The sequence below is a fragment of the Pan troglodytes genome, chromosome 3, assembly GCF_028858775.2.
Source record: "Pan troglodytes isolate AG18354 chromosome 3, NHGRI_mPanTro3-v2.0_pri, whole genome shotgun sequence".
NCBI lineage: Eukaryota > Metazoa > Chordata > Mammalia > Primates > Hominidae > Pan > Pan troglodytes.
This window is the reverse complement of record NC_072401.2, coordinates 76,892,816-76,917,274: the sequence shown is the minus strand read 5'-3', so window position 1 is coordinate 76,917,274 and position 24,459 is coordinate 76,892,816. Positions and strand designations below refer to the sequence as shown.

The 24,459-nt window shown below is 42.3% G+C and overlaps 1 protein-coding gene across 2 annotated transcripts in view; it reads right to left on the bottom strand.

Annotated features, from left to right (window-relative positions):
- SCFD2 (sec1 family domain containing 2) overlaps nucleotides 1-24,459 on the bottom strand; it is a 503,171-nt gene that overhangs the window by 81,893 nt on the left and 396,819 nt on the right. The window contains exon 6 of one of the 2 annotated variants that reach the window (XM_063809641.1): nucleotides 6,649-7,705. The exons of the other annotated variant lie outside the window; for it this stretch is intronic. Within the exon in view, the coding sequence (XP_063665711.1) occupies nucleotides 7,596-7,705 (110 nt within the window). The 3' untranslated portion in view covers nucleotides 6,649-7,595. Of the gene's footprint in view, nucleotides 1-6,648; nucleotides 7,706-24,459 lie in introns of those variants that run through there. 2 annotated transcript variants of the gene reach the window in all.

The window sequence follows — 24,459 nt, the reverse complement described above, 5'->3', positions numbered from 1 at the left end:
GGACAAAGACAGTGGTCAGTAATAATGATTTGGGGCTGAGAAAAATATCCATTGTGTGCCCAAGTTAGCATGCTCTAATTGAAGGAAAGGCAGCTACTTGGCTGTGGGAATACTTCCTAAGGACAGAAGATAATCCCTTACATTAACCTAGTGTCCCACAGTAGGCTGAGATACCTATTGCTGTGGTCAGCAACACCATGGAGGCTTCACTGTGGGACTTCAGATTTGTCGGTGAAGAGAAAGCTATGGGGGTCCCACTCTCCCTCCCAGCTTGAGGTCTCTGAGATGCAACACGAGGAGCCTTGGAATGAATTTCTCCACGGCCAGAGCTCTGAATCTGGAAGAAGCCCAAGACTACTGCTGGAGCTCACAGAATGGTCATCCCTGGAGCAGCAGCCGTCTCCCCTACATCCTACCTGCCTCCCCATCATACTTAGAAGGCAAACCTCCTTCCCCTTGGAGCCTGGAAGGGGAGCGGTGGCTGAGGAACCAGAGGAAAGCAAGGTGGCTTCATGACAGAGGTCAAGGGGACTATGTGAGCTAGGGCTTTTGATGGCAAGTGACAGAAATCCAGCTTAAATTATCTTAAGGAAAAGAGGAAAATGTATTGGCTCACGTAACCAGGCTGAGGGAAGGGCAGGTGGCCACCAGGGTCCTGGGACAGTGCAACGAGGACTTGGAACCCACCAGGCCCTTTCTGTCTCTTGTCTCTTCTCTCTAAGGCTCAGTTTAATTCTCCTGCAGATCGGTGGCTTCCTTGCAGTATAAAAACATGGCTGCCAGCTGCTCTCATGAGCACCTCTTCCCAGCTTCATGATTAAGAAGGAATGCTCTTCCTTCCATTCCGTTAGTAAAGTCCTAGACAAGAAAGCCAAATGGCCCAGTCCTGTGGGCAAAAAGGTGAAGCACTATAGAAGACAGTCCCCATTAACATCAAGTGGAGGAAGAGGAAGAGTAGCTGCCCATGAAGGATTCTCAGAAGGAGGGCTGGGTGCCCGGCAGGCAACAGCACAGATGTCCACCAGATAAGGATCTTCCAGTCCTGGGCCCCCAAGCCTCTGCAGTATGGTGGGAGCTGCCCCGGGTGAGCAGCAGGGGAAAAGAAAACAGGGATGAGACAGCAGGGCTGGAGTTGCTGAAATCCTGGCAAAATTCGATTTGTGGTCAGAATGAAACATGCCTTCATAACTCAGGTCTTCAATGCTTTGGGGAACTCATGTGGCTTGGGAGGCTGAAGGCACACAAGAGAGGAGGGCAAGGGGATCAGAGACACCCCACAATTCCAGAAACCACCCTGGGCTTCAAATGCAAATGTTGCTGACATGCAGAAGGAGTGGGGTTGTAAACATAAGGGTTGGAAAAAAAAAAGAACGCAGTCTGGTTGCAGTATTTCCATCTGAGCCCTGCAGAGCTGTTCTGCCAGACAGTCTACAAAGCATGCACCTGGGTCTGCAAGTGCTGGGTATGTGCTTCTATTTAATAAATAACCCTGGCACACTGTATAAACATCAGATGAACATGAAAGCTGCAACATCTGGAGAACTGTCACCATCTGCCACTCTGAGGGGAGCATTTAAAGAATCAGCGGGATAGGAGCGGTATGTGGCCTGAGTTAAAAAAAAATGTTGGCAGCTGCTGCCAGCTATCAGTTGCTGCGAATAGCAGTGGTTCTTCCTGACGTGGCAGTTTATGGACTTTCACAAATCCCGGGTGACCCCTCACAAAGGCGGAGGCCAACATACTAACCGGCTCCAATAGCCATCACTCACCAAGTGCGTTTACAAGGCTTTGTTCCTGTCTCTTCTGTGGCCTCACAATGGCAGATGCACACCAGGTCCCACAACCAGAGAAAAAGAGAGGGAGGTTACTCGTGGAGATGTCAGAAAAAGTACTCCCCTTGTGCCTGACTTCTTTGATTAAACCCTTGTTTGATTTTGTCCAGAGAGGCAAGACTTCAACATTTAGCTCTAAGTGCTGGGCCAGGCACCCCAGGTTTAGATGAAAAACTAACGCTGATAGAGGTATGTGTTTACAGCAGACCGAGGTTATACTTACATTTTTCATTTGTTAATATAAATCTAAGTTAACCACCTCAAGCGGGACTCAGCAAGGGCTGCTCTTTATTAATGGGCTGGTCGTTGCTGTTTTTAAGAGAGTGTCATTAACCCTAACATACGGGCTCCTTGTGTAATTGAACAGTAAATGTGATTATGATCCCAACTGCCATCTCCAGGCACTTCTTGGAACACAAGTTCTTTGTACAGGAGAAATAAAGTCAGACACAAAGGAAAAAACGTTCATTTTCTCTTATTGTATCAAAATTGTTCCTTTAGATTAAGCAGGGTTATTCTTATTCCCCAAGGTGGGAAGCAAAAACAAAGACACTTTAAGTCCAGTTAGAAAATACACTCATGTGTAAACATTTGATTCCAGTCTTTATTGCAAAGTTATGAACTTGTGCTTACATATTAAAATCTGACTGAGTTGTGAGGCCCTTTTGTTAATACTATAAGGCAGGCTCCATGTGTTTGTTTATTTCTGGGAAGGAAAGAATTAACTGGGCTCTTATCCCAGCTCTGTCTCAAATCAGGTACTTTCCTCACTTATTAATGGAGGAGGGGAGAGTGCCGGACAAGATGTTTTCTGACGTTCCTTTCAGCAGTAACATTCCATAACATGGTGACATTTTTTATGTTGTCATGACTGGCCTTTCATTACGGTTTCACCCCCACCCTCAACAAGTGACGTTCATCGGCTTACCGTCAGATCCAACATCCCCATGTCTACAGATCTCACAGCCACCATAAGCACAAGGAGAAAGGAACAGCTCTCGGAGGAGCGACTCTAACTTGGGAGTAGTTGAGTCCCACATCAGCCACCCATGGCCAGAAATACGGGAGGAAACGTGTGGCTAGAGCAGAGGACAGGTGTTTCTGTACACCTCTCCTGTTCCCCAGAGATGCCTTGCCATTCCATCTCAAATGGCTCTTACACTTTTTGGAAAGCTCTACAGGTAAATACGTTTCAAACATGGAGATAATTTACCATAAATGAGAACAATAAGCTGATAATCACTGATAATCGCATTTAAACATTAACCTGAACTCATTATGTATTAGGCATTATGCAGAGTGCTTTATGTGTATTATCATGTGTAATCCTCCCAATAACTCTTGACAATTGGTATTATTACACCTACCTCACTGATTAAGAAACTAAGGCTTAGAGAGGAAAAGTAATTTGCAGAGTGTCTCATGGTTCAGAGGTGGTCACGTTGGCATTTGAATCCAGAGAGTCTGACTCTTGAGTCCATATGTTTAACCACTATGCTATGATGCCTCTTACAAGACAGGCAGACAGGCAAAGCTCTGGACAGGGTGTCAAGAGGCTTCGGTTCTAGTCTCAATCTGTAATGGCTGTGTGATGTTCAACAGGTCACTTTGCAAGTATTGGCTGCAGTTTCTTTCTGCTTGATAATAGGAGGTTGGGCTGGGTCAGTGCTCCTCAAAGAGGGATGTATGGGCTGCTCTACCCAGAATCACCTAGGGTGCTTACTTGGGCTCCATTGCAAATGTACAAAATCAGAATCTCTGGGGATAAGGCCCAGGAATCTATCTGTTGAACAAGAACCCCAGGTGATTCTTAAGCATATTAAAGTCTGAGAACCCCGTGTACATGATTCCTAAATCTCATCTGGGCTGTATTATTAAATGACCCATGGTTTCCTTTTGTTAGAGACTCTTCAAGAATGCAAGCCATTCTCTTTCAATGGGGCCCAAAGTTAACCCCCAAATATCCAGAACATCTTCTTTAGATCAACTTTATATGACACAAGCTCTTGCTTCAGATACAACACAGGCACATTCCTCCTCCTCTAAAATGTTTAAACCATGCCAAATGAATTCCGCTCATTTAAGAGGAATGCAAAAACAAGATGACACGGCCTTAGCTAAAATAATTTTCTTAAAGTTGTTTTGCAAATAGATGTGAATAAACATATGGAACTAGTTACTGAGGAAAGGGTCACTGGATCACAGAACACTGACAGTATATGAGGGAGGGAGGCAGGGAGGAAGAGAGAGACTCCAAATTGAAACACACACACACACACAGACACACACACACACAGACACACACACACACACACTTGAATCACCTATACAGAAGAAAACAGGTAAAATTAGGCTGTAAGTGAACAATGTGAGAGAAAATAGGCTTCATTTTTACTGAAAATAAGTAAGTTTTGTCACCTTGTCCACGGTCTTAATTTTTTCTCTGAATTTATGTTCCTATTTTCCCCTAAAAATGTCCCTCTCACCCCATTATCTTCATTCTTTCCCCCAGCTTACCTTTTGGCCTATTTATGTTTGTCCCTTCCTGCTGAAAGTGAGGTTAGAGTGACAAAATAACCCACATCCAGTACCTTATAATTTCATGATTTTACTGCCCAACAGGTAAGGATGCAAAACCTCCTCACCTGAGGCCTCAACTCTGGCTACCAAGATGGCCAATTACTGGTATTAGTCATGCGGCCACCAGGCCCATGGGCTGCCTGCTGATGTTTCTGCAGAGAGGCACATCTTCTTCTTTTTTTTTTTTTTTTTCTGAGACAGAGTTTCGCTCTTGTTGCCCAGGCTGGAGTGCAATGGTGCGATCTTGGCTCACCACAACCTCCGCCTCCCGGGTTCAAGTGATTCTCCTGCCTCAGCCTCCCAAGTAGCTAGGATTATAGGCATACACCACCATGCCCAGCTAATCTTGTATTTTTTAGTACAGATGGGGTTTCTCCACGTTGGTCAGGCTGGTCTCAAACTCCCAACCTCAGGTGATCCGCCTGTCTCAGCCTCCCAAAGTGTTGGGATTACAGGCGTGAGCCACCGTGCCTGGCCAAAGCACATCTTCTTTTCCACGCACCTCATTTCTTTCTCTGACACACACACACACACAACACACACACACACACACACACGTGCTAATAGTACCAAAAGTCACTCACAACAACAAAAATTTATTATACATCAACTATGCAAAGTACAGTTCCAGTTGCTATGAGGAAAACAAAGATGCAAAGATGTGTAAGATGTGGTCTCTGCCTTTAAGGACCTTAGCGCCTAATTTTAGAGACTAGGAATGCTCCAGGAAGTGAGTATCGTAGGAGTTCATGGTCATTGTGAGTAGTCTGGCCACAAAATGGCCTCCTGGGGGAAGTGGGACCTGAGCGGGACCTTGCAGGAGAGGCTGAGGAGGGTTGGCAGATCATTCTGGGCACAGAGAATGACTGCAGTCTCCACTCCCACTTCTTTTGTTTCTGGCATATTGATTTTCTTTACCCTTTACCCTCAGCTCCCGTGATTCAGAACTTTACCTTGCTCACCAAAGCACTCTGTCCATCTGGCCACGGTGAGGGCTCAGCATGGCCCATAATCCAGATGAGTCTGAGACATGATCTTGAGACTTTTGCTGGAACCATGGGAAAGGGAAGTTCTCCTTTTTGGGGGGCTGCTTGTTCAAAGGATGTAATCCCGAAGCTACTGGTGGCCATTTTGCTACTACCCAGAGAGGGATGAACTAAGAATAAGGCCAACACTGAGAGAGGCAGAGCCAAGACAGAGGCAGACTCCTGAGGACAAAGATTGAGGAAACCAGACCTATCTCTGGCCTTTTATTTCATATAAGCTGTTTATTTTAATCCGCTTTTTAAAAGCTAGCTTGAGTTGATTAGCTGTCATTTGTAAGTTGAAAGGAGAAATGTCAGGGTGTTCGTGGAATAGTGGGAAAACCAGCCTCCCTGGTTGATGTTGAGCAGCTGAAACAGTGAGGTGTGGCCAGACTTGGCAGAGGATGGGAGGGGAGGCATGAATGCAAAGCAATGGAATAAGAACTTTATATCTTATTAGCAAGAGATGCCACTGACGACTTATGGGTGAGAAAATACTGATGACAGAGGTAACGTTTTAGTAAGAGTTCATGCACAAGACAGGAAGGAGGGCAAGATGAGCTCTTAGGTTACTTTCAGCCTGCAGATTCTGTGTAGATGGTAATAGCTGGTGACAGTCATGGCTTAGAAGTGGTGAGACTGGAATCTGGGATAAGCAGAAGGCAGTTATAGACAGTCTGAAGGCAATACTACAGTGGTGACGATAGGAATGGAAAAGGGAGGCTTGGAATGACATTGTGAAAGAACTGACCCCACGTTGGCGACTGCTTGTGACAGGCAAAGAGAAGAGAAGATGTTGAGTCCCTGCACCTCTGAATTGAGAGGATAGTGGTTCCACTGATGGAAATTACTGGTGGAGTGGGGATGATTCTCACCTAAGACTTTTGAAGGAATGTGACTGGAGCTTAAAGGTGGCCATGGTAATTCTTTAATCTCCCTGCATATGGGTTGGACAAGACAAGCTTTGAGGTCCCAGCCAATTCTATGGCTCTCTGATTCCAGGAAGTAGGTCAAGGTTGCAAATGCAGATTTGGCACTGAAGGGAGCTCTCTGTTCTAAGCAGCTTCAGAGGGTACCTCACAGAAGCTCCAACTCAAAGCAGAAATCTCCTTCCCAGAAAGTCTGTTAGTTGGGCCTTCAACCTGAACACATTTTACTCCTGGTACCTTACAAACTCTTGAGGCCATCAACTTTGCTGCCAGATAGCTTTAACAAAAAATGATACCCTTTATTGAGTTGAAATAGTCTTCCCTATAAATGTCGTCTGTAGGTTGTAGTATTTTCTCCTGAAGGTAGCACATTTAAGAAGAAGCATAGCTGGGCTGGGAATGGGGTGGCAGAGGTCATTCTCCTTGGCCACATTCTCAAAATATGATTGTCTTCCTATTTTTTTCTTTTTGAAATAATATGTTAAAATGAGCATTGTGTTAATGCTATGATGAAAATAGTTTGGGGGGGCAGCATGACTGAAACAGGCTAAGAAAGTAGACGAAAGTTGTAACTTCTTGCCTCCCTGTCCGTCTGCTTTAATCAGCAGTAGGAAACCTGCCTTAGCCCCAGACTGGCTCTCCCAGATGATGGAATCTGACTTTCTTTGAAATGAAGTCGAATCCCTTTTTCCCAAGACAGCTTATCCAATATTTTACTATCATGGTCATTGTGAATCTTTCTTTTCCAAATTAATTATCTCTGTGGATGACACAGCTGAAGTTTTTAGCTTGGATGAGATCCCAAAAGGAGAGGGAATAGAAAGAAGGGCCAAGGCCTCACAAATCCACACAAAAGTGACTTACTTGTATATAAGCTCATTGGTTTCCTTATTTCTCCTCCCCCAGCGCAACACACATAAACCTGGCTTTGTTTAAATCAAGAATTACTAAACAAACACAAGTTTTACCAAGTCGAAGTCTCCAGAAGTACTCCATTTCTATGAAGGCATTTTAATTATCCTCTATTGAAAAAAACTGTATCTTCCCAAGTTTGCAACTTATTTTCAGAATGCCCTGATCAATTATTAGTGAGATTACTATGGGGACCATTTAGGGTCAAAAAAATAAAATCTTTCTCTCTGTTGTTTTCTCCTGATGCAATGTAAGGTTGGAGAAGTGAGAGTCCTGGGGTCACTCACCCTACTGCTTTAAAAATGTTCACATATACTTCATTCTTTTGCATTAAGAATTTGCTGTAAGGTCCTTGGACTGTCTTCTCTTTCCCATATCTTGGAGTCGGGTTCGAAAAGGCAATGTATCTTTCTGAGAGTACCAATGTCTGTAAAGAAAATATTTTTAACTTGATGTTTTGTTTTTAAATCTAACCACCCTGCCCCGTTCCTTATCTTAAATTGAACTACTTCAAATATGAGTATATAAGGTACAGTTACACACTCAACTGTCTGCAAAAGTCTCTCCATCAAATGAACTCAAATTCCCCTTTTCTAGCCATGATTATTTATTTTTCCTCAGGAATGGGGAAAAATAGCTCCTTTGAGACAGGAGTCTCTTCTGTAAATTTGTTGAGCAACAGCCTACATCTTTCTCTCAGCCTCAGTTTCACACTCCAAAAGATACACTATTGGTAAAAACAGAGGTGAGGGGAGGATAAAATGTTGCCTTTTGGTTTCATAAGTTGGACAAGAAGCAATGGCTGCGCAACATTAAAAGTTCCATATTGTGTCATTATCTGAATAGTTAATCAAATACCTGAAAATCAAGAGGTGCCTAAGAAAAATTACACATGAGAATGAAGGACTAGTCATACATTTGTCCTTGCCAAATTACATTTTTCTCTTGTCATTAATTGGGGAAAAGAATAATATAAAGATTGTATTCAATTATTTCCATTGAAAAGCTCAATGATGGATTAATTAAGACCAACACATCTTTTCCTGAAGCAGGCCACTTAGCAATGTTCTGGGCACCAATTTTAGAAATGGAAAGCCTTCAAGTGGATGTGTTCCAAGATTTTAAAGCTAATTAGTACAGAGAAATTATTTTTATCTATGCATCATGTAAAGATACAAAAACTAGGTCAGGAATATTTCTGCCTATTGTTAGTTGCTTAAGTTCTGGGCTGGTTGGAGGCACAGCAGCTTGGCAGAAGGGTAAAGATGCATATATCACAGGTTGAATCCAATCCAGTGTTAAGTCATCAGTAGTAACTGCTAATTGCTTTAGCCAACAGGTCCAACTTTTCCAAAATAGGAAAAGGATATTTTACTATACCAAAAGGGGGTTCACATATTCCCAAAACCAATGTCTTTTCCAACGGCCCTGTCAGCACTGAAGTAATCTCCATCCATGTTTCCAGGAACATTCTAGGAGTTGCAGGCTAAGTGTCTTGAATTTTGATTTCACTGAATTAATGGTTCAAGGTAAACAAAGTGGGTTTGCAATGTCAAGACAATATAGTCAACTACTACAATCCACCTCAGATTGCCAAAGTAATATTGAGCTTGTGAAATGTGAGGGACACACACACACACACATATACACGGACTCAGAAGCGATCCTTGAATCTTTTGGTCTCAAACACCCATCAAGTGCAGTTTGTTGTCCAGCCCTCACTTGAGTACTCCTAAGGGTGAGCCAGCATAAAATTGGATGCTCTAAGATAAGCATCTGAGATAAAATAACACTATGTTAATTTAGTGAGTAATTTAGACAATGGTATCAGTTCAGATCCCATCTTGCAATGGAAAAAGCCTCGCAGAAATGACATTAATTACATGATTCCTAATCTGAAAGGCACAATGTATGGTGGTGACTAAGTGAATAAAACAAAACACAAACACACACACACACACACACACACAGTGCTGTTGCCATCTATTTCATAATGATCATTCACTCAGACAACATTTATTGAACACCGTCTACATGCCATAACCATCATGATAGGTGGAGGCCAGGCTGGAAAATATCAGATTTCGTGTTATTTCTGCATTCTGTTGCACATATTTCCTTTTCTAGGAGCCATATTGAAAACACCCCAATAAATTAGGTAGACTATAAAAGCCCCCCTGCAAAAAATGATGGGCCTAAGAGTGACATCTTTCATGGCATATTATTGGATTTCTTTGATTCCTCACTTCATGCCTATTTACTGGTTTCCAGCCTCAGCCCAGAGCCCTCAGTTCCTCTGGCACCCCTAACCAATGCCCATTTCCCCCAGCAGCTGAGCACATGCTTCTTTTATTCTGCCCCTGCCATGCTAGTGTTCATTCTACCCACAGAGTGGTGTCCCGTAACTTCCTTATTCTTCTCATGTTTATTGGTCAGAATCTGTGCATGCCCAATTTCCACAGCACTGTGCAGTATTCAAAATGACGCCAATATTGCTGACATTTCAGCTCCCAGAGGGTGTGGAGCAGAGCACCCATGGAGGCTGTGCGTTGCCCACTTCTGATGTTCCATGCCTCCTCTAGCACCTCCTGCTGTAGCCAGCAAGCCTGGCTGGGTCTGGCCTTTAGGAAAACAGCTCAGTACCATACATGTGACCAAAACCTGCCATGACTTGGTTTCATTTGGCTTGACAGTTGTTACAGAAGGAGCCTAGGAGCTCACAATTCATTCTTTCATAGTCATAATAGGAAGATCATGGTTGTAGTCTTTTTTCTATTATTTATTACTCAAAAAACTTGACTCTGGCGTCTGCAAATAGTACTTTATGCTAATAATGCTACCAGTTATTGTAATTCAAACAACATGGGTAAACATGCCAAATACAGACTTCACGGGTGCTAAAAATGTGCTAAACTTGGATCTGATTGATAAAGACTTTCTTGGGACAAGAATTAAAAATGGCACGATCCTATGAAAACAACATCTGATTTATAGGATCAACCCTTGACAGCCCAGTCTTGACATGTTGAAGTGCCCTCATTTATGGAGACACACCAGGCCATCTGGTGATGGGCCCATGCCTCATGCCCTGCACCATTCTTTTTGTTCATAATTGCCAGGATTTTGTTGTGCTTTAAGGAAACATACCAAGGATGCATGTTTAGTAATCTTCCATATCTGGAATTTGAAATACTCTCAACTGATTATACGTGTGTTTTTTATGACATTCTCCTGTGCATGTGCAAAGTAGATCAATGTAAGCACAGGTCACTTGATGACCTGAGTCCTTTCCCAGGCAGTGCCCACGGTCATCTGCTCATCTGTTGCTGTGGTCAATCTTGTGATTCCTCGGATTCTTTAAATCCCTTTCCTCCTTCCCACATTACCTTCCACATCACCTTTTTAATCTCTGTTTTCAGGCTCATAACAATCTCTCCCCAAATCTCAACCATCGCTTACTCAACCAAGGGAGCTCTTACTCAACCAAGCAGCTCTTTATCTGGTTCTTCCCATCTTCTGCATCTAGTTTTTAAAAAATACTTCATTTATTTGGTAGGACAGTTTTAGATTTATAAAAAAAGTGACAATAGTATAAAGATTTCTTATATAATTTATTGCTATCTGAAGCCAGTTTCTCTTATTATCGACATCTTACATAAGTCTGGTACTTTTTTTTACTATTAGTGAACCAATATTGATACATTTTCTTAACTAAAGTATAAACTTTATACAGACTTCCTTTGTTTTTAAAAAAAATTGTGTAAAGCTCATTTGTATAACATAAAATTTACCATTGTAGCCATTTTAAGTGTACAGTTCAGTGGCATTAACAACATTCACATTGTGCAGCCAACACCACCATCCATCTCTGGAACTCCTTTTATTTTGCAAGGCTGAATTCTTGACCCATTAAACTGTAACCACACTCTTCCTTCCCTCCAGGACCTGGCAAACACCATCCATTTTACTTTCTGTCTCTATGAATTTGACTACTGGAGATGCTTCATATAAGTAGAATCATACAATATTTGTCCTTTTATTTTTGGCTTACTTCAGTTAGCATAATGTCTTCTAGGTTCAACCATATTGTCCATCATCTGCATCTTTAAACAACCTCAAGGGCATGTTGCTGCACATTCTTGATCTTTCTACCATGGTGTCACTCTTACTTCTGGTTCTCTACCCTGGGGTTGGCCAGCTTCCACATGGAACCCCAGCTTGCCTCTAGTTCTGGGACCTTGCCCTAAATCCCATTTTGCCTCTGGGACCCGAGAACCCCTCCTAGATCTTACATTTTCAAATCACTTACTACATGGCAGTCCTTGTTGTCCCTAAGTAACTCTATACATGTTATTTTGCTTAATTTTCACAACATCCCCATGAAGTAGGTACTAATATTAATCCCATTTTACAGATGAGGAAACTCAAGCATAACTTGCCAAAGGAATACAGTAAACAAATGGCAGTCTGAGAATTGGAATCTAGGCAGTCCCAAATGTCCTGTAATGTCTCTCAGTTCCTGCCAGTCCTGGTGTTCCTTCCATGGGAGAAGTGGTCCAGTTCTCTGTACTCCTGATAAGACCACAAATGCACATATTTCCTCATGAGACTACAGCTGGTGCTGATTCCTTTTGGAATCTCTCCCCATTGCCCTGTTTGCTGGTTTGGGTCTGGTGGTACCAGTGTTTTCTGAGCCATGCCTGAGCTTGTGAGACCCTTTGTCTACCCTCTGGGCTCTGGAGCCTGTGTCTCATGCCCTGCTCTGCACAATTCTGTCTCTTCCTTTTTCCCCTCCCTATGTCATTCCCATCAGTGTTGACTTGTTTCCCAGTTCCAATATAACTTCAGCCGGGGTCCTCTCAGTTATTAATATTTTTGTTAAATTTAATTCTACAACTACAGGGAAGATGGCTCTAGCATCCTACTAACATTTTATTTTATCATCTGGAAGGCTGGCAACACATAATAATTCAATTCAAAAGCCACAACAGTCCTTTGGCCTGTATTAATAGAGGCCATTTCATGGCTGGGAAATGCCACCACCCTTGCAGGGGAATCACAGCCATCAATGTTTGCTCATTCCATTTCTAAAGTCATCTCTGCTCTCATTTAGACCGGGGCTACTGTGTGCCAGGCACTGTGCTAGGGCTAACACTATAGGTTGCTGTTGCTCAACTACGCAGAGAGCATTGTTGTTTGACATTTTAAATGCTGTGCACAAAAGATATTCTTACTAAAAGGCACAAAGTCAGAGGCTGCATCAGGGAGGAGATAAGGTACTTAAAATGACACCTTGAGTTCAAATGGGAGCAAGTCAGAACATGCAGGCATACTTGGTTCTGTTTCATGGCTGGGCTTTGTTTATATCTGGTCTTCCAATCTGTGGCCATGGGGCAAATAGGTGATCGGGTATACGGGTGTGTGTGTGCATGCATGTATGTGTGTTCAGCATTTATGTAGCCGTGGTTGGCTGACATGGAAGACAGATACTATTATGAATTCTTTACTGCAAGAAGGGAAGATTACACAGAGGTTGTCAAGAACCTAGCCACAGGGAAGTGGGTGTGACAAAAATCTCTGATTTATACTTCTATCACTGCAAGACAGAATTGGACAGGTATGAGGGGGATGCTGTTGGTGTGGGGATCGGCAGTCAACTGTGTGTGTGTCTGGGTGCTTGTGTGTGTGCATGTATGTATATGTGTGTGTTGTGCTCAAGGGATCTCATGTGGGGGCAGCCAAATATTACCTGGGGATGGGGCCATAAAACACATTCAAATATATGACAAAGATTCTCTGCTTGGCCAAACGCCAGTTAGGCTTCTGAATCCTCTGCTAGGCCCATATGTTCACTTCCTTGTAAAATCCAGTTTTGGCAAAGAATTCTGCTACATCAGTTTAGCAAGAACCGCTGTCCTCAATATCTGATCATCCTTGACATCTGATTAGGTTTCTCACCCTCCACCATTCCCCAGGTGATGTCCAATCACCCTGGCCTGTCTTTGGCAAGAATCCTGTTAGGTGGGTTTAGCCAGACTCTCCCTCACCCGTGATGTCTCCCCTTAGTAATTTTCCATCCACTGACTCCCACACTCTTCCTTGGCTATAAATTCCCACTTGCTTATGATGTGTTTGGAGTTGAGCTCAATCTTTTTCCTGACTGCAAGACCCTATTGTGGTGGTCTGTATAGCTACCTTTATGGTTCTGAATAAAGTCTTCCTTACTGTGCTTTAGTAAGTATCATTGAATAATTTTTAACAACATGTTTTTAAATCATACATAAATATAAATCATTGCTCTTGGCCCAAATATCCATTGGTAGGAAAATGGTTTAGGAAATTAGAGTTCATGACAGAATAGAATATACTTATGGAACTCATAAGGGCCCTTCTCAAACATTCCATCTCTTGTTCTTCCAGGCACACAGTAGATGAACAGTTCAGTCCGTGGAAGTTGGCTTGGCCATGTGATTTGTGTTGGCTGGTGGAAAGGAAGCTGGGGTGATGGGTGTTACTTCCAGGCAGGACTCTTAAGAGGCTGTTTGTAATTTGCTGTTTCTCCTTCCTCTGCCTCAGTGATTGTGGAAGTGTGTGTCCTGATGAGGTCTGACCCCTTGGGCCTGAGGAGGAGTGACTATGATAAGGAAAGCCTTCTGCAAACCTGAGGCAGTGATGCAGAGGGAGTGAGATATGAATTTGAGTTGTGTTTAGCCCCTGAGATTTGGGGATTATGTTAACTGGAGCAAAACCTAGCCTCTACTGCCTAAGATGACCTGCAAGGACCATTATGGAAAACATTAATAGTGTGAGGCTGAACTGGAAGACAACACGCAAAAATGAAAATCACTGTTAGTTTTTTGAAAATGGGCAGTTTTCTTCAATATAGTTGCATTTTTTTCACTTATAAAAATGTTTAAAGAGGATAAAAATCTCAAGGAGTATAAAAGAAAACAATTGGGGCGTGGAGCCAAGATGGCTGAATAGGAACAACCCCAGCCTAGAGCTCCCAGTGTGAGCGACGCAGAAGACAGGTGATTTCTGCGTTTCCAACTGAGGTACCGGGCTCATCTCACTGGGGAGTGTCGGAAAGTGGATGCCGGACAGTGGGTGCAGCGTACCCAGTGTGAGCCAAAGCAGGGCGAGGCATCGCCTCACCCGGGAAGTGCAAGGGGTCAGGGAATTCCCTTTCCTAGTCAAAGAAAGGGGTGACAGACAGCACCTGGAAAATCGGGTCACTCCCACCCTAATACTGCACTTTTCCAACAGTCTTAGCAAACAGCACACCAGGAGATTATATCCTGTGCATGGCTCGGAGGGTCCTATGCCCACGGAGCCTCACTCATTGCTAGCACAGCAGCCTGAGATAAAACTGCAAGGTGGCAGCGAGGCTCGGGGAGGGGCACCCACCATTGCTGAGGCTTGAGTAGGTAAACAAAGCTGCCTGGAAGCTGGAACTGGGTAAAGCCCACTGCAGCTCAAGGAGGCCTGCCTGCCTCTGTAGACTCCACCCCTGGGGGCAGAGAGTAGCCAAACAAAAGGCAGCAGAGTCCTCTGCAGACTTAAATGTCCCTGTCTGACAGCTTTGAAGAGAGTAGTGGTTCTCCCAGCATGCAGCTGGAGATATGAGAACGGACAGACTGCCTCCTCAAGTGGGTCCCTGACCCCCGAGTAGCCTAACTGGGAGGCATCCCCCAGTAGGGGCAGACTGACACCTCACACGGCCGGGTACTCCTCTGAGACGAAACTTCCAGAGGAACGATCAGGCAGCAACATTTACTGCTCACCAATATCCGCTGTTCTGCAGCCTCTGCCGCTGATACCAAGGCAAACAGGGTCTGGAGTGGAACTCCAGCAAACTCCAAAAGACCTACAGCTGAGGGTCCTGACTGTTAGAAGGAAAACTAACAAACAGAAAGGACATCCACACCAAAAACCCATCTGTACGTCACTATCATCAAAGACCAAAGGTAGATAAATCCACAGAGATGGGGAAAAACTAGAGCAGAAAAACCAGAAACTCTAAAAATCAGAGCGCCTCTCCTCCTCCAAAGGAACCCAGCTCCTCACCAGCAACAGAACAAAGCTGGATGGAGAATGACTTTGACGAGCTGAGAGAAGAAGGCTTCAGAAGATCAAACTACTCCGAGCAAAAGGAGGAAGTTTGAACCCATGGCAAAGAAGGTAAAAACCTTGAAAAAAAAATTAGACGAATGGCTAACTAGAATAACCAATGCAGAGAAGTCCTTAAAGGACCTGATGGAGCTGAAAACCATGGCACGAGAACTACATGACGAATGCACAAGCCTCAGCAGCCGATTCGATCAACTGGAAGAAAGGGTATCAGTGATGGAAGATGAAATGAATGAAATGAAGCGAGAAGAGAAGATTAGAGAAAAAAGAATAAAAAGAAATGAACAAAGCCTCCAAGAAATATGGGACTATGTGAAAAGACCAAATCTACGTCTGACTGGTGTACCTGAAAGTGACGGGGAGAATGGAAACAAGTTGGAAAACACTCTGCAAGATATTATCCAGGAGAACTTCCCCAATCTAGCAAGGCAGGCCAACATTCAGATTCAGGAAATACAGAGAATGCCACAAAGATACTCCTTGAGAAGAGCAACTCCAAGACACATAATTGTCAGATTCACCAAAGTTGAAATGAAGGAAAAAATGTTCAGGGCAGCCAGAGAGAAAGGTCAGGTTACCCACAAAGGGAAGCCCATCAGACTAACAGCAGATCTCTCGGCAGAAACTCTACAAGCCAGAAGAGAGTGGGGGCCAATATTCAACATTCTTAAAGAAAAGAATTTTCAACCCAGAATTTCATATCCAGCCAAACTAAGCTTCATAAGTGAAGGAGAAATAAAATCCTTTACAGACAAGCAAATGCTGAGAGATTTTGTCACCAGCAGGCCTGCCCTAAAAGAGCTCCTGAAGGAAGCACTGAACATGGAAAGGAATAACCAGTAACAGCCACTGCAAAAACATGCCAAATTGTAAAGACCATCGAGGCTAGGAAGAAACTGCATCAATTAACAAGCAAAATAACCAGCTAACATCATAATGACAGGATCAAATTCACATATAACAATACTAACCTTAAATGCAAATGGGCTAAATGCTGCAATTAAAAGGCACAGACTGGCAAATCGGACAAAGAGTCAAGACCCATCAGTGTGCTGTATTCAGGAAACCCATCTCACGTGCAGAGACACACATAGGCTCAAAATAAAGGGATGGAGGAAGATCTACCAAGCAAATGGAAAACAAAAAAAGGCAAGGGTTGCAATCCTAGTCACGGAAACAACAGACTTTAAAGCAACAAAGATCAAAAGAGACAAAGAAGGCCATTATATAATGGTAAAGGGATCAATGCAACAAGAAGAGCTAACTATCCTAAATATATATGCACCCAATACAGGAGCACCCAGATTCATAAAGCAAGTACTTAGAGACCTACAAAGAGACTTAGACTCCCACACAATAATAGTGGGAGACTTTAACACCCCACTGTCAACATTAGACAGATCAACAAGACAGAAAATTAACAAGGATATCCAAGAATTGCACTCAGCTCTGCACCAAGCAGACCTAATAGACACCTACAGAACTCTCCACCCCAAATCAACAGAATATACATTCTTTTCAGCACCACACCACACCTATTCCAAAATTGACCACATAGTTGGAAGTAGAACACTCCTCAGCAAATGTAAAAGAACAGAAATTATAACAAACTGTCTCTCAGACCACAGTGCAATCAAACTAGAACTCAGGATTAAGAAACTCACCCAAAACTGCTCAACTACATGGAAACTGAACAACCTGCTCCTGAATGACTACTGGGTACACAACGAAATGAAGGCAGAAATAAAGATGTTCTTTGAAACCAATGAGAACAAAGACACACCATACCGGAATCTCTGGGACACATTCAAAGCAGTGTGTAGAGGGAAATTTATAGCACTAAATGCCCATAAGAGAAAGCAGGAAAGATCTAAAATTGACACCCTAACATCACAATTAAAAGAACTAGAGAAGCAAGAGCAAACACATTCAAAAGCTAGCAGAAGGCAAGAAATAACTAAGATCAGAGCAGAACTGAAGGAAATAGAGACACAAAAAACCCTTCAAAAAAAATCAATGAATACAGGAGCTGGTTTTTTGAAAAGATCAACAAAATTGATAGACCGCTAGCAAGACTAATAAAGAAGAAAAGAGAGAAGAATCAAATAGACACAATAAAAAATGATAAAGGGGATATCACTACCGATCCCATAGAAATACAAACTACCATCAGAGAATACTATAAACAACTCTATGCAAATAAACTAGAAAATCTAGGAGAAATGGATAAATTCCTCGACACATACACTCTCCCAAGACTAAACCAGGAAGAAGTTGAATCTCTGAATAGACCAATAACAGGCTCTGAAGTTGAGGCAATAATTAATAGCTTACCAACCAAAAAAAGTCCAGGACCAGATGGATTCACAGTTGAATTCTACCAGAGGTACAAGGAGGAGCTGGTACCATTCCTTCTGAAACTATTCCAATCAACAGAAAAAGAGGGAATCCTCCCTAACTCATTTTATGAGGCCAGCATCATCCTGATACCAAAGCCTGGCAGGGACACAACAAAAAAAGAGAATTTTAGACCAATATCCCTGATGAACATCGATGCAAAAATCCCCAATAAAATACTGGCAAACCGAATCCAGCAGCACATCAAAAAGCTTATCCACCATGATCAAGTGGGCTTCATCCATTGGATGCAAGGCTGCTTCATCATAGGCAAATCAATAAATGTAATCCAGCATATAAACAGAACCAACAACAAAAACCACATGATTATCTCAATAGATGCAGAAAAGTCCTTTGACAAAATTCAACCACCCTTCATGCTAAAAACTCTCAATAAATTAGGTATTGATGGGATGTATCTCAAAATAGTAAGAGCTATCTGTGACAAACCCACAGCCAATATCATACTGAATGGGCAAAAACTGGAAGCATTCCCTTTGAAAACTGGCACAAGACAGGGATGCCCTCTCTCACGACTCCTATTCAACATAGTGTTGGAAGTTCTGGCCAGGGCAATCAGGAAGGAGAAGGAAATAAAGGGCATTCAATTAGGAAAAGAGGAAGTCAAATTGTCCCTGTTTGCAGATGACATGATTGTATATCTAGAAAACCCCATCGTCTCAGCCCAAAATCTCCTTCAGCTGATAAGCAACTTCAGCAAAGTCTCAGAATACAAAATCAATGTGCAAAAATCACAAGCATTCTTATACACCAATAACACAAACAGAGAGCCAAATCATGAGTGAACTCCCATTCACAATTGCTTCAAAGAGAATAAAATACCTAGGAATCCAACTTACAAGGGACGTGAAGGACCTCTTCAAGGAGAACTACAAACCACTGCTCAATGAAATAAAAGAGGATACAAACAAATGGAAGAACAGTCCATGCTCATGGGTAGGAAGAATCAATATCATGAAAATGGCCATACTGCCCAAGGTAATTTATGGATTCAATGTCATCCCCATCAAGCTACCAATGACTTTCTTCACAGAATTGGAAAAAACTACTTTAAAGTTCATATGGAACCAAAAAAGAGCCCGCATTGCCAAGTCAATCCTAAGCCAAAAGAACAAAGCTGGAGGCATCATACTACCTGACTTCAAACTATACTACAAGGCTACAGTCACCAAAACAGCACGGTACTGGTACCAAAACAGAGATATAGACCAATGGAACAGAACAGAGCCCTCAGAAATAATGCCGCATATCTGCAACTATCTGATCTTTGACAAACCTGACAAAAACAAGAAATGGGGAAATGATTCCCTATTTAATAAACGGTGCTGGGAAAACTGGCTAGCCATATGTAGAAAGTGAAACTGGATCCCTTCCTTACACCTTATACAAAAATTAATTCAAGATGGATTAAAGACTTAAATGTTAGACCTAAAACCATAAAAACCCTAGAAGAAAACCTAGGCAATACCATTCAGGACATAGGCATGGACAAGGACTTCATGTCTAAAACACAAAAAGCAATGGCAACAAAAGCCAAAATTGACAAATGGGATCTTATTAAACTAAAGAGCTTCTGCACAGCAAAAGCAACTACCACTAGAGTGAACAGGCAACCTACAGAATGGGAGAAAATTTTTGCAATCTACTCATCTGACCAAGGGCTAATATCCAGAATCTACAATGAACTCAAACAAATTTATAAGAAAAAAACAACCCCATCAAAAAGTAGGTGAAGGATATGAACAGACGCTTCTCAAAAGAAGACATTTATGTAGCCAACAGACACATGAAAAAATGCTCATCATCACTGACCATCAGAGAAATGCAAATCAAAACCACAATGAGATACCATCTCACACCAGTTAGAATGGTTATCATTAAAAAGTCAGGAAACAACAGGTGCTAGAGAGGATGTGGAGAAATAGGAACACTTTTACACACTGTTGGTGGGACGGTAAACTAGTTCAACCATTGTGGAAGTCGGTGTGGCGATTCCTCAGGGATCCAGAAGTAGAAATACCATTTGACCCAGCCATCCCATTACTGGGTATATACCCAAAGGATTATAAATCATGCTGCTATAAAGACACATGCACACGAATGTTTATTGCGGCACTACTCACAACAGCAAAGACTTGGAACCAACCCAAATGTCCAACAATGATAGACTGGATTAAGAAAATGTGGCACATATACACCATGGAATACTACGCAGCCATAAAAAAGGATGAGTTCATGTTCTTTGTAGGGACATGGATGAAGCTGGAAACCATCATTCTCAGCAAACTATCGCAAGGACAAAAAACCAAACACCACATGTTCTCACTCATAGGTGGGAATTGAACAATGAGAACACATGGACACAGGAAGGGGAACATCACGCACTGGGGCCTGTTGTGGGGTGGGGAGAGGGGGGAGGGATAGCATTAGGAGATATACCTAATGTTAAATGACGAGTTAATGGGGGCAGCACACCAACATGGCACATGTATACATATGTAACTAACCTGCATGTTGTGTACATGTACCCTAAAACTTAAAGTATATTAAAAAAAATTGGTTGTTTCTAAGATTCTATTCGTGTACAGATTTGAAGGCTTTGTGAAAAGAAAGCGATAGGAGTAAATTTTGGCTACTGCTGCTGAAGGCTGCTATTGTATTCAAATGAAGTAATACCTACCTGGCAGGTGAAATGTTACTTTGATAAAGGGAATTGTTAGGGGAGGCATTTCCCTTGTCTTCCAGAGTGAAGCGGAAAATTATTTCCTCTTTTAAAGTCATGGAAAATTCTGGCTCTCCTCCTACGAAGCTTTCTCTTTAATCACAAGTATCATCTCCAAAATCAGAAATCTACCTCACAGGGATTCACCTCCTCCTGAAATAGTAAAAATTCTGGTGGAGAGGAAGGGGAGCAGCAGCCCAAACTAGAAATACTAGGCTGGATGAACTATAGCCACAGGTAGGCCTGATGAAGTCAGAATGCCAGCCGACCCTGACATTGAAGGAGCGGATGTTCCCAGTGACCCAAACACCTATGACATGGGACAATCTGCCACTTCACTGAGGCATTGATTTGAATGCTCCACTGTGGATAACAGATGTGGCAGCCCCATTCAAAGGTGAGTAAGCCCTCACCAGCACACCTCATCACAGCTTTTTTATTCACTCATATTGAGAAGGATGACAGAGTTGAGATTTTGGCATTGGCTCTGAGGACAGGCAGCCTTGATAGGAGTCTGGTTCCACCATTTACTAGCTGGATAATGTTAGGCAAGTTATTTTACCTCTCTCTACTTCAGTTTTCTCATCTGAAAAATGAGGACAATAATAGCACTTCCTTTGTAAGGTTGTTGGAGGATTTAAAGAGTCATACATGTAAAGCTGTCAGCATGGAGCCTCACACATAGTGAGCTCTGTGTCGGGCCAGCTCATATTCCTGTTATTATTGTTACCCGTATCACTCTAACTTCCTTGAGGTGGCAAATTCTACTTTGAACAATTGCTCCCACGGGAGAGTTGACTCCTTGTACTGTCACTGGAGGTGGAGAGAATATTAAGAAGTTGTATATAACTGATGATTGTTATAAGAAATTCAATTGTTTTTGTTTAATATAGAATCATTAAGGTTCTGAAGAGGTCACTTACACTTGACTGCACTTTATGGGAGAAATTATGTGTTACAGCACCATTTCTAAATCTGAAAAATTGCTAAGAGCTTAGGACATCCTTTCTAAGAATATTAAGGTTCTACCTCATTCCACTCTAAGATCGAGGGGGTCAGGGGTGGCAGTCATACTCCTTTCCTGTAGGCAAGAACTTCATGGGAAGAGGGACAAAACAGTATTATCAGAGACTGGCTACAGTAGCCCCTTGGGATCCTCTGAGCTCAAGGGGTCAGACTATAGGCCAGAAGAAAGATACAGGCATCTGGCAAGGAATGACTAAAAAAGAGGGTATTACGTTTCCTTCTAGATTATTCTATTCAGTTAAAAATGGAAGTATCTGTGGCAGACAGTATTCAGGAACAAAGACTGAATGGCTGGCTAGATTCTCTCATGCTCTAGTTATCGGGAATATGAACATATAATAAAGAGGAAAATTGTTACAGAGGAGCTAGCAGTTCCTACAGCCTTGCTCATTTTTCAGGTATATGAGTAAGGAACACAGAGGCCAGGGCTCTTCTTTCAGTGAATTCTTACAGCCTAAGAAGGATGAAGCGACTTCATCTATGCCACAGACTTCGTCTACGGCAGATGAGAAAGAGCCCATCCACGTTTTTGACATGTGTTTGGTTAGAAGCCTGGAGTCAAGTATGAGATTGAAAGGGTAAGATTCAGGGTGATTTTATTACTTGTTTATTTTCTGTCTGTGCCCAACAGCTCCACAGAACAGAGATTTAAACAAAATAGACTGTTTTGTTCACTGCTGTATCTCCAGTCCTTGGAGCAGTTGCTGGCATGTAGAAAGTGCTAGATAATTACTTGTGGAGAGGGTGAAGCATGGAATGAAAGGAGAATTGTGGAGAGGGCAGCAGGTAAGCAAACAGTCATCATAAGTGAGGAAGATACAGAATCTGGAGCTTGGAGGACAGCAGGCCCAACAGAGAAGCTGTGAACACAGAAAGTCACCCCCAGAGCAAGGGACTGTGCTCACAGGTCTAAACAGAATTCTGCAGGATGCTGGCCCTGTTCTTCCAGTGTTTGATGCTACTCTCTGATGACCCCCTAGGCATTTCCAACAAGAATTTTAATTAGCATCTGCTAGTAAGGCCTGAATTATGTATATCTTAGCCCAACCTCCTCATCTATAAAATTGAAGTAATGTATCTTTCAGGGTTGTTGTGACTATTACATTTCAGTAATACATGTGAAGTATGCAGCACTTGGCAATGATTAGGACTCAGCAAATAGTAGTTATTACTGTTATTATAAAATAATACAGATGATTTATTTCCTTAAGGTTTGTTTTTAGATTGATTTCCTAAATATTGGATGTTCATTGTGATTAGTTGTTTTGGAAAAATAAAGAGGCATGTTTTGCTTTAAAAAAATGAAGAAAAAAAAAGAAAGGAACAGTAGATAAACTTACCTGTGACATTGATCTTAGGTAAAATGTATGCTTTACAGAGCAAGCCCCAGAATATAGAATCAAGGCATTCACAACTCTGGCCCCCTAAGAGTGAAGCAATACTAAAAATGTGGCATATTTGATAAGTATCACACATAAGGTAAAGCAGGGAAAAAAATTAAATCCCTAAGAAAAATGTGTTTAGCCAGTGTAACCTGTTGGACTGGGTTTGTTATTGTTGTTTTGTAGAGATGGGGTCTTGCTATCTTGTCCAGGGGTCTTGAACTCCTGGCTTCAAGTGACCCTCTCTCTTCAGCCTCCCAAGGTGTTGGGATTACAAGCATGAGCCAACACACCAGGCCTTTTTTTGGGGGGGGAGTAGTTAAGAGCAAGATAAAATAGAAAATACATAATTGGACCCAAAGCAGGCTAAGAAAATGATCCTGCCATACTCTAACTGCCTGTTCCCGGGAGGCTTTTCCCAAGGGACTCCCAAGACTCCTAAGAGACCTCTACAGATGGGTGTGAATAATACACCAGCGGTGTAGGTTTTCTAGGGGCTGATGCAATGACACAACCCACACTCTTTTCTGTCTCTTCTATTTGAGGGTGCTCTGAGCTTGTCTTTACAAAAAGATCCATATACAAATATTTTTTCTTCTGTGTCATTAAAAGTTCACACTTACATGCCCTGTGATGAGTATTTCAAATATATATATATTAATAAAATGAAGTGCTTTTTCACAACTATTAGGAGACTCCATTTTTATGCACCGTATTTCACTGAAAAGGTGTCTTGGGTGATTGAAATCATTAATTCAGAAATAACAAGGTCAGTCTTGCCAAACAGAAGACTGCAATAACACAAAATCAACATAGGATTCTGACATTTATCCTGGCACTGAACTGCATTGGGCTATGTTATTAGGAACACAGTTTGAGTTAATTGGGATTAACTCAGTAAATCCCAATTATTTACACTCATAAAAGGATGAAACACACTTAATAGAACAAAATCACTAATCTGAAATCATGTTTATTTTCCCCTTGGAAAGCAGTTAGAGACACATATCCAGAGACATAAAATAATCCGAGTTGATTCCCCACCCCTCTTATTTCCCCTCTGCACACCTACCCAGGCCAGAAACCTAGCAGTTAATCAAGTCCCTCTTTATTGTCCTTACCCATGAGATCTCTTGTTCCCCAATATCTGTCACCACTGTTTCTTTCTGTTCCCCTCATTTAGGTTCTCGTCACCTCTGGATTACCTCTTGTCTTGTTCTGCTCAGAGCCATTGCACAGCACAGGTCCAAGGGGGCACTGTGTCATTTACACTGACTACAAAGTGCCCCTTGGGGTTGGCAATATAATGGCCTTGCCACCTGCCTTCCTTCATTTGCCCTCTTAGTCATCTTTTAATGCAAACATGGTAATGGTGTTCCATTTCTTAAAATCTAAAAAATTAATGGAAATGATAATGTTGAAGATGATAACAATAACGGCAGTTACATGCCACGTGCCATGCACAATGCTAACCAAGCATTTTACATTTCTTAATTTGTTTAG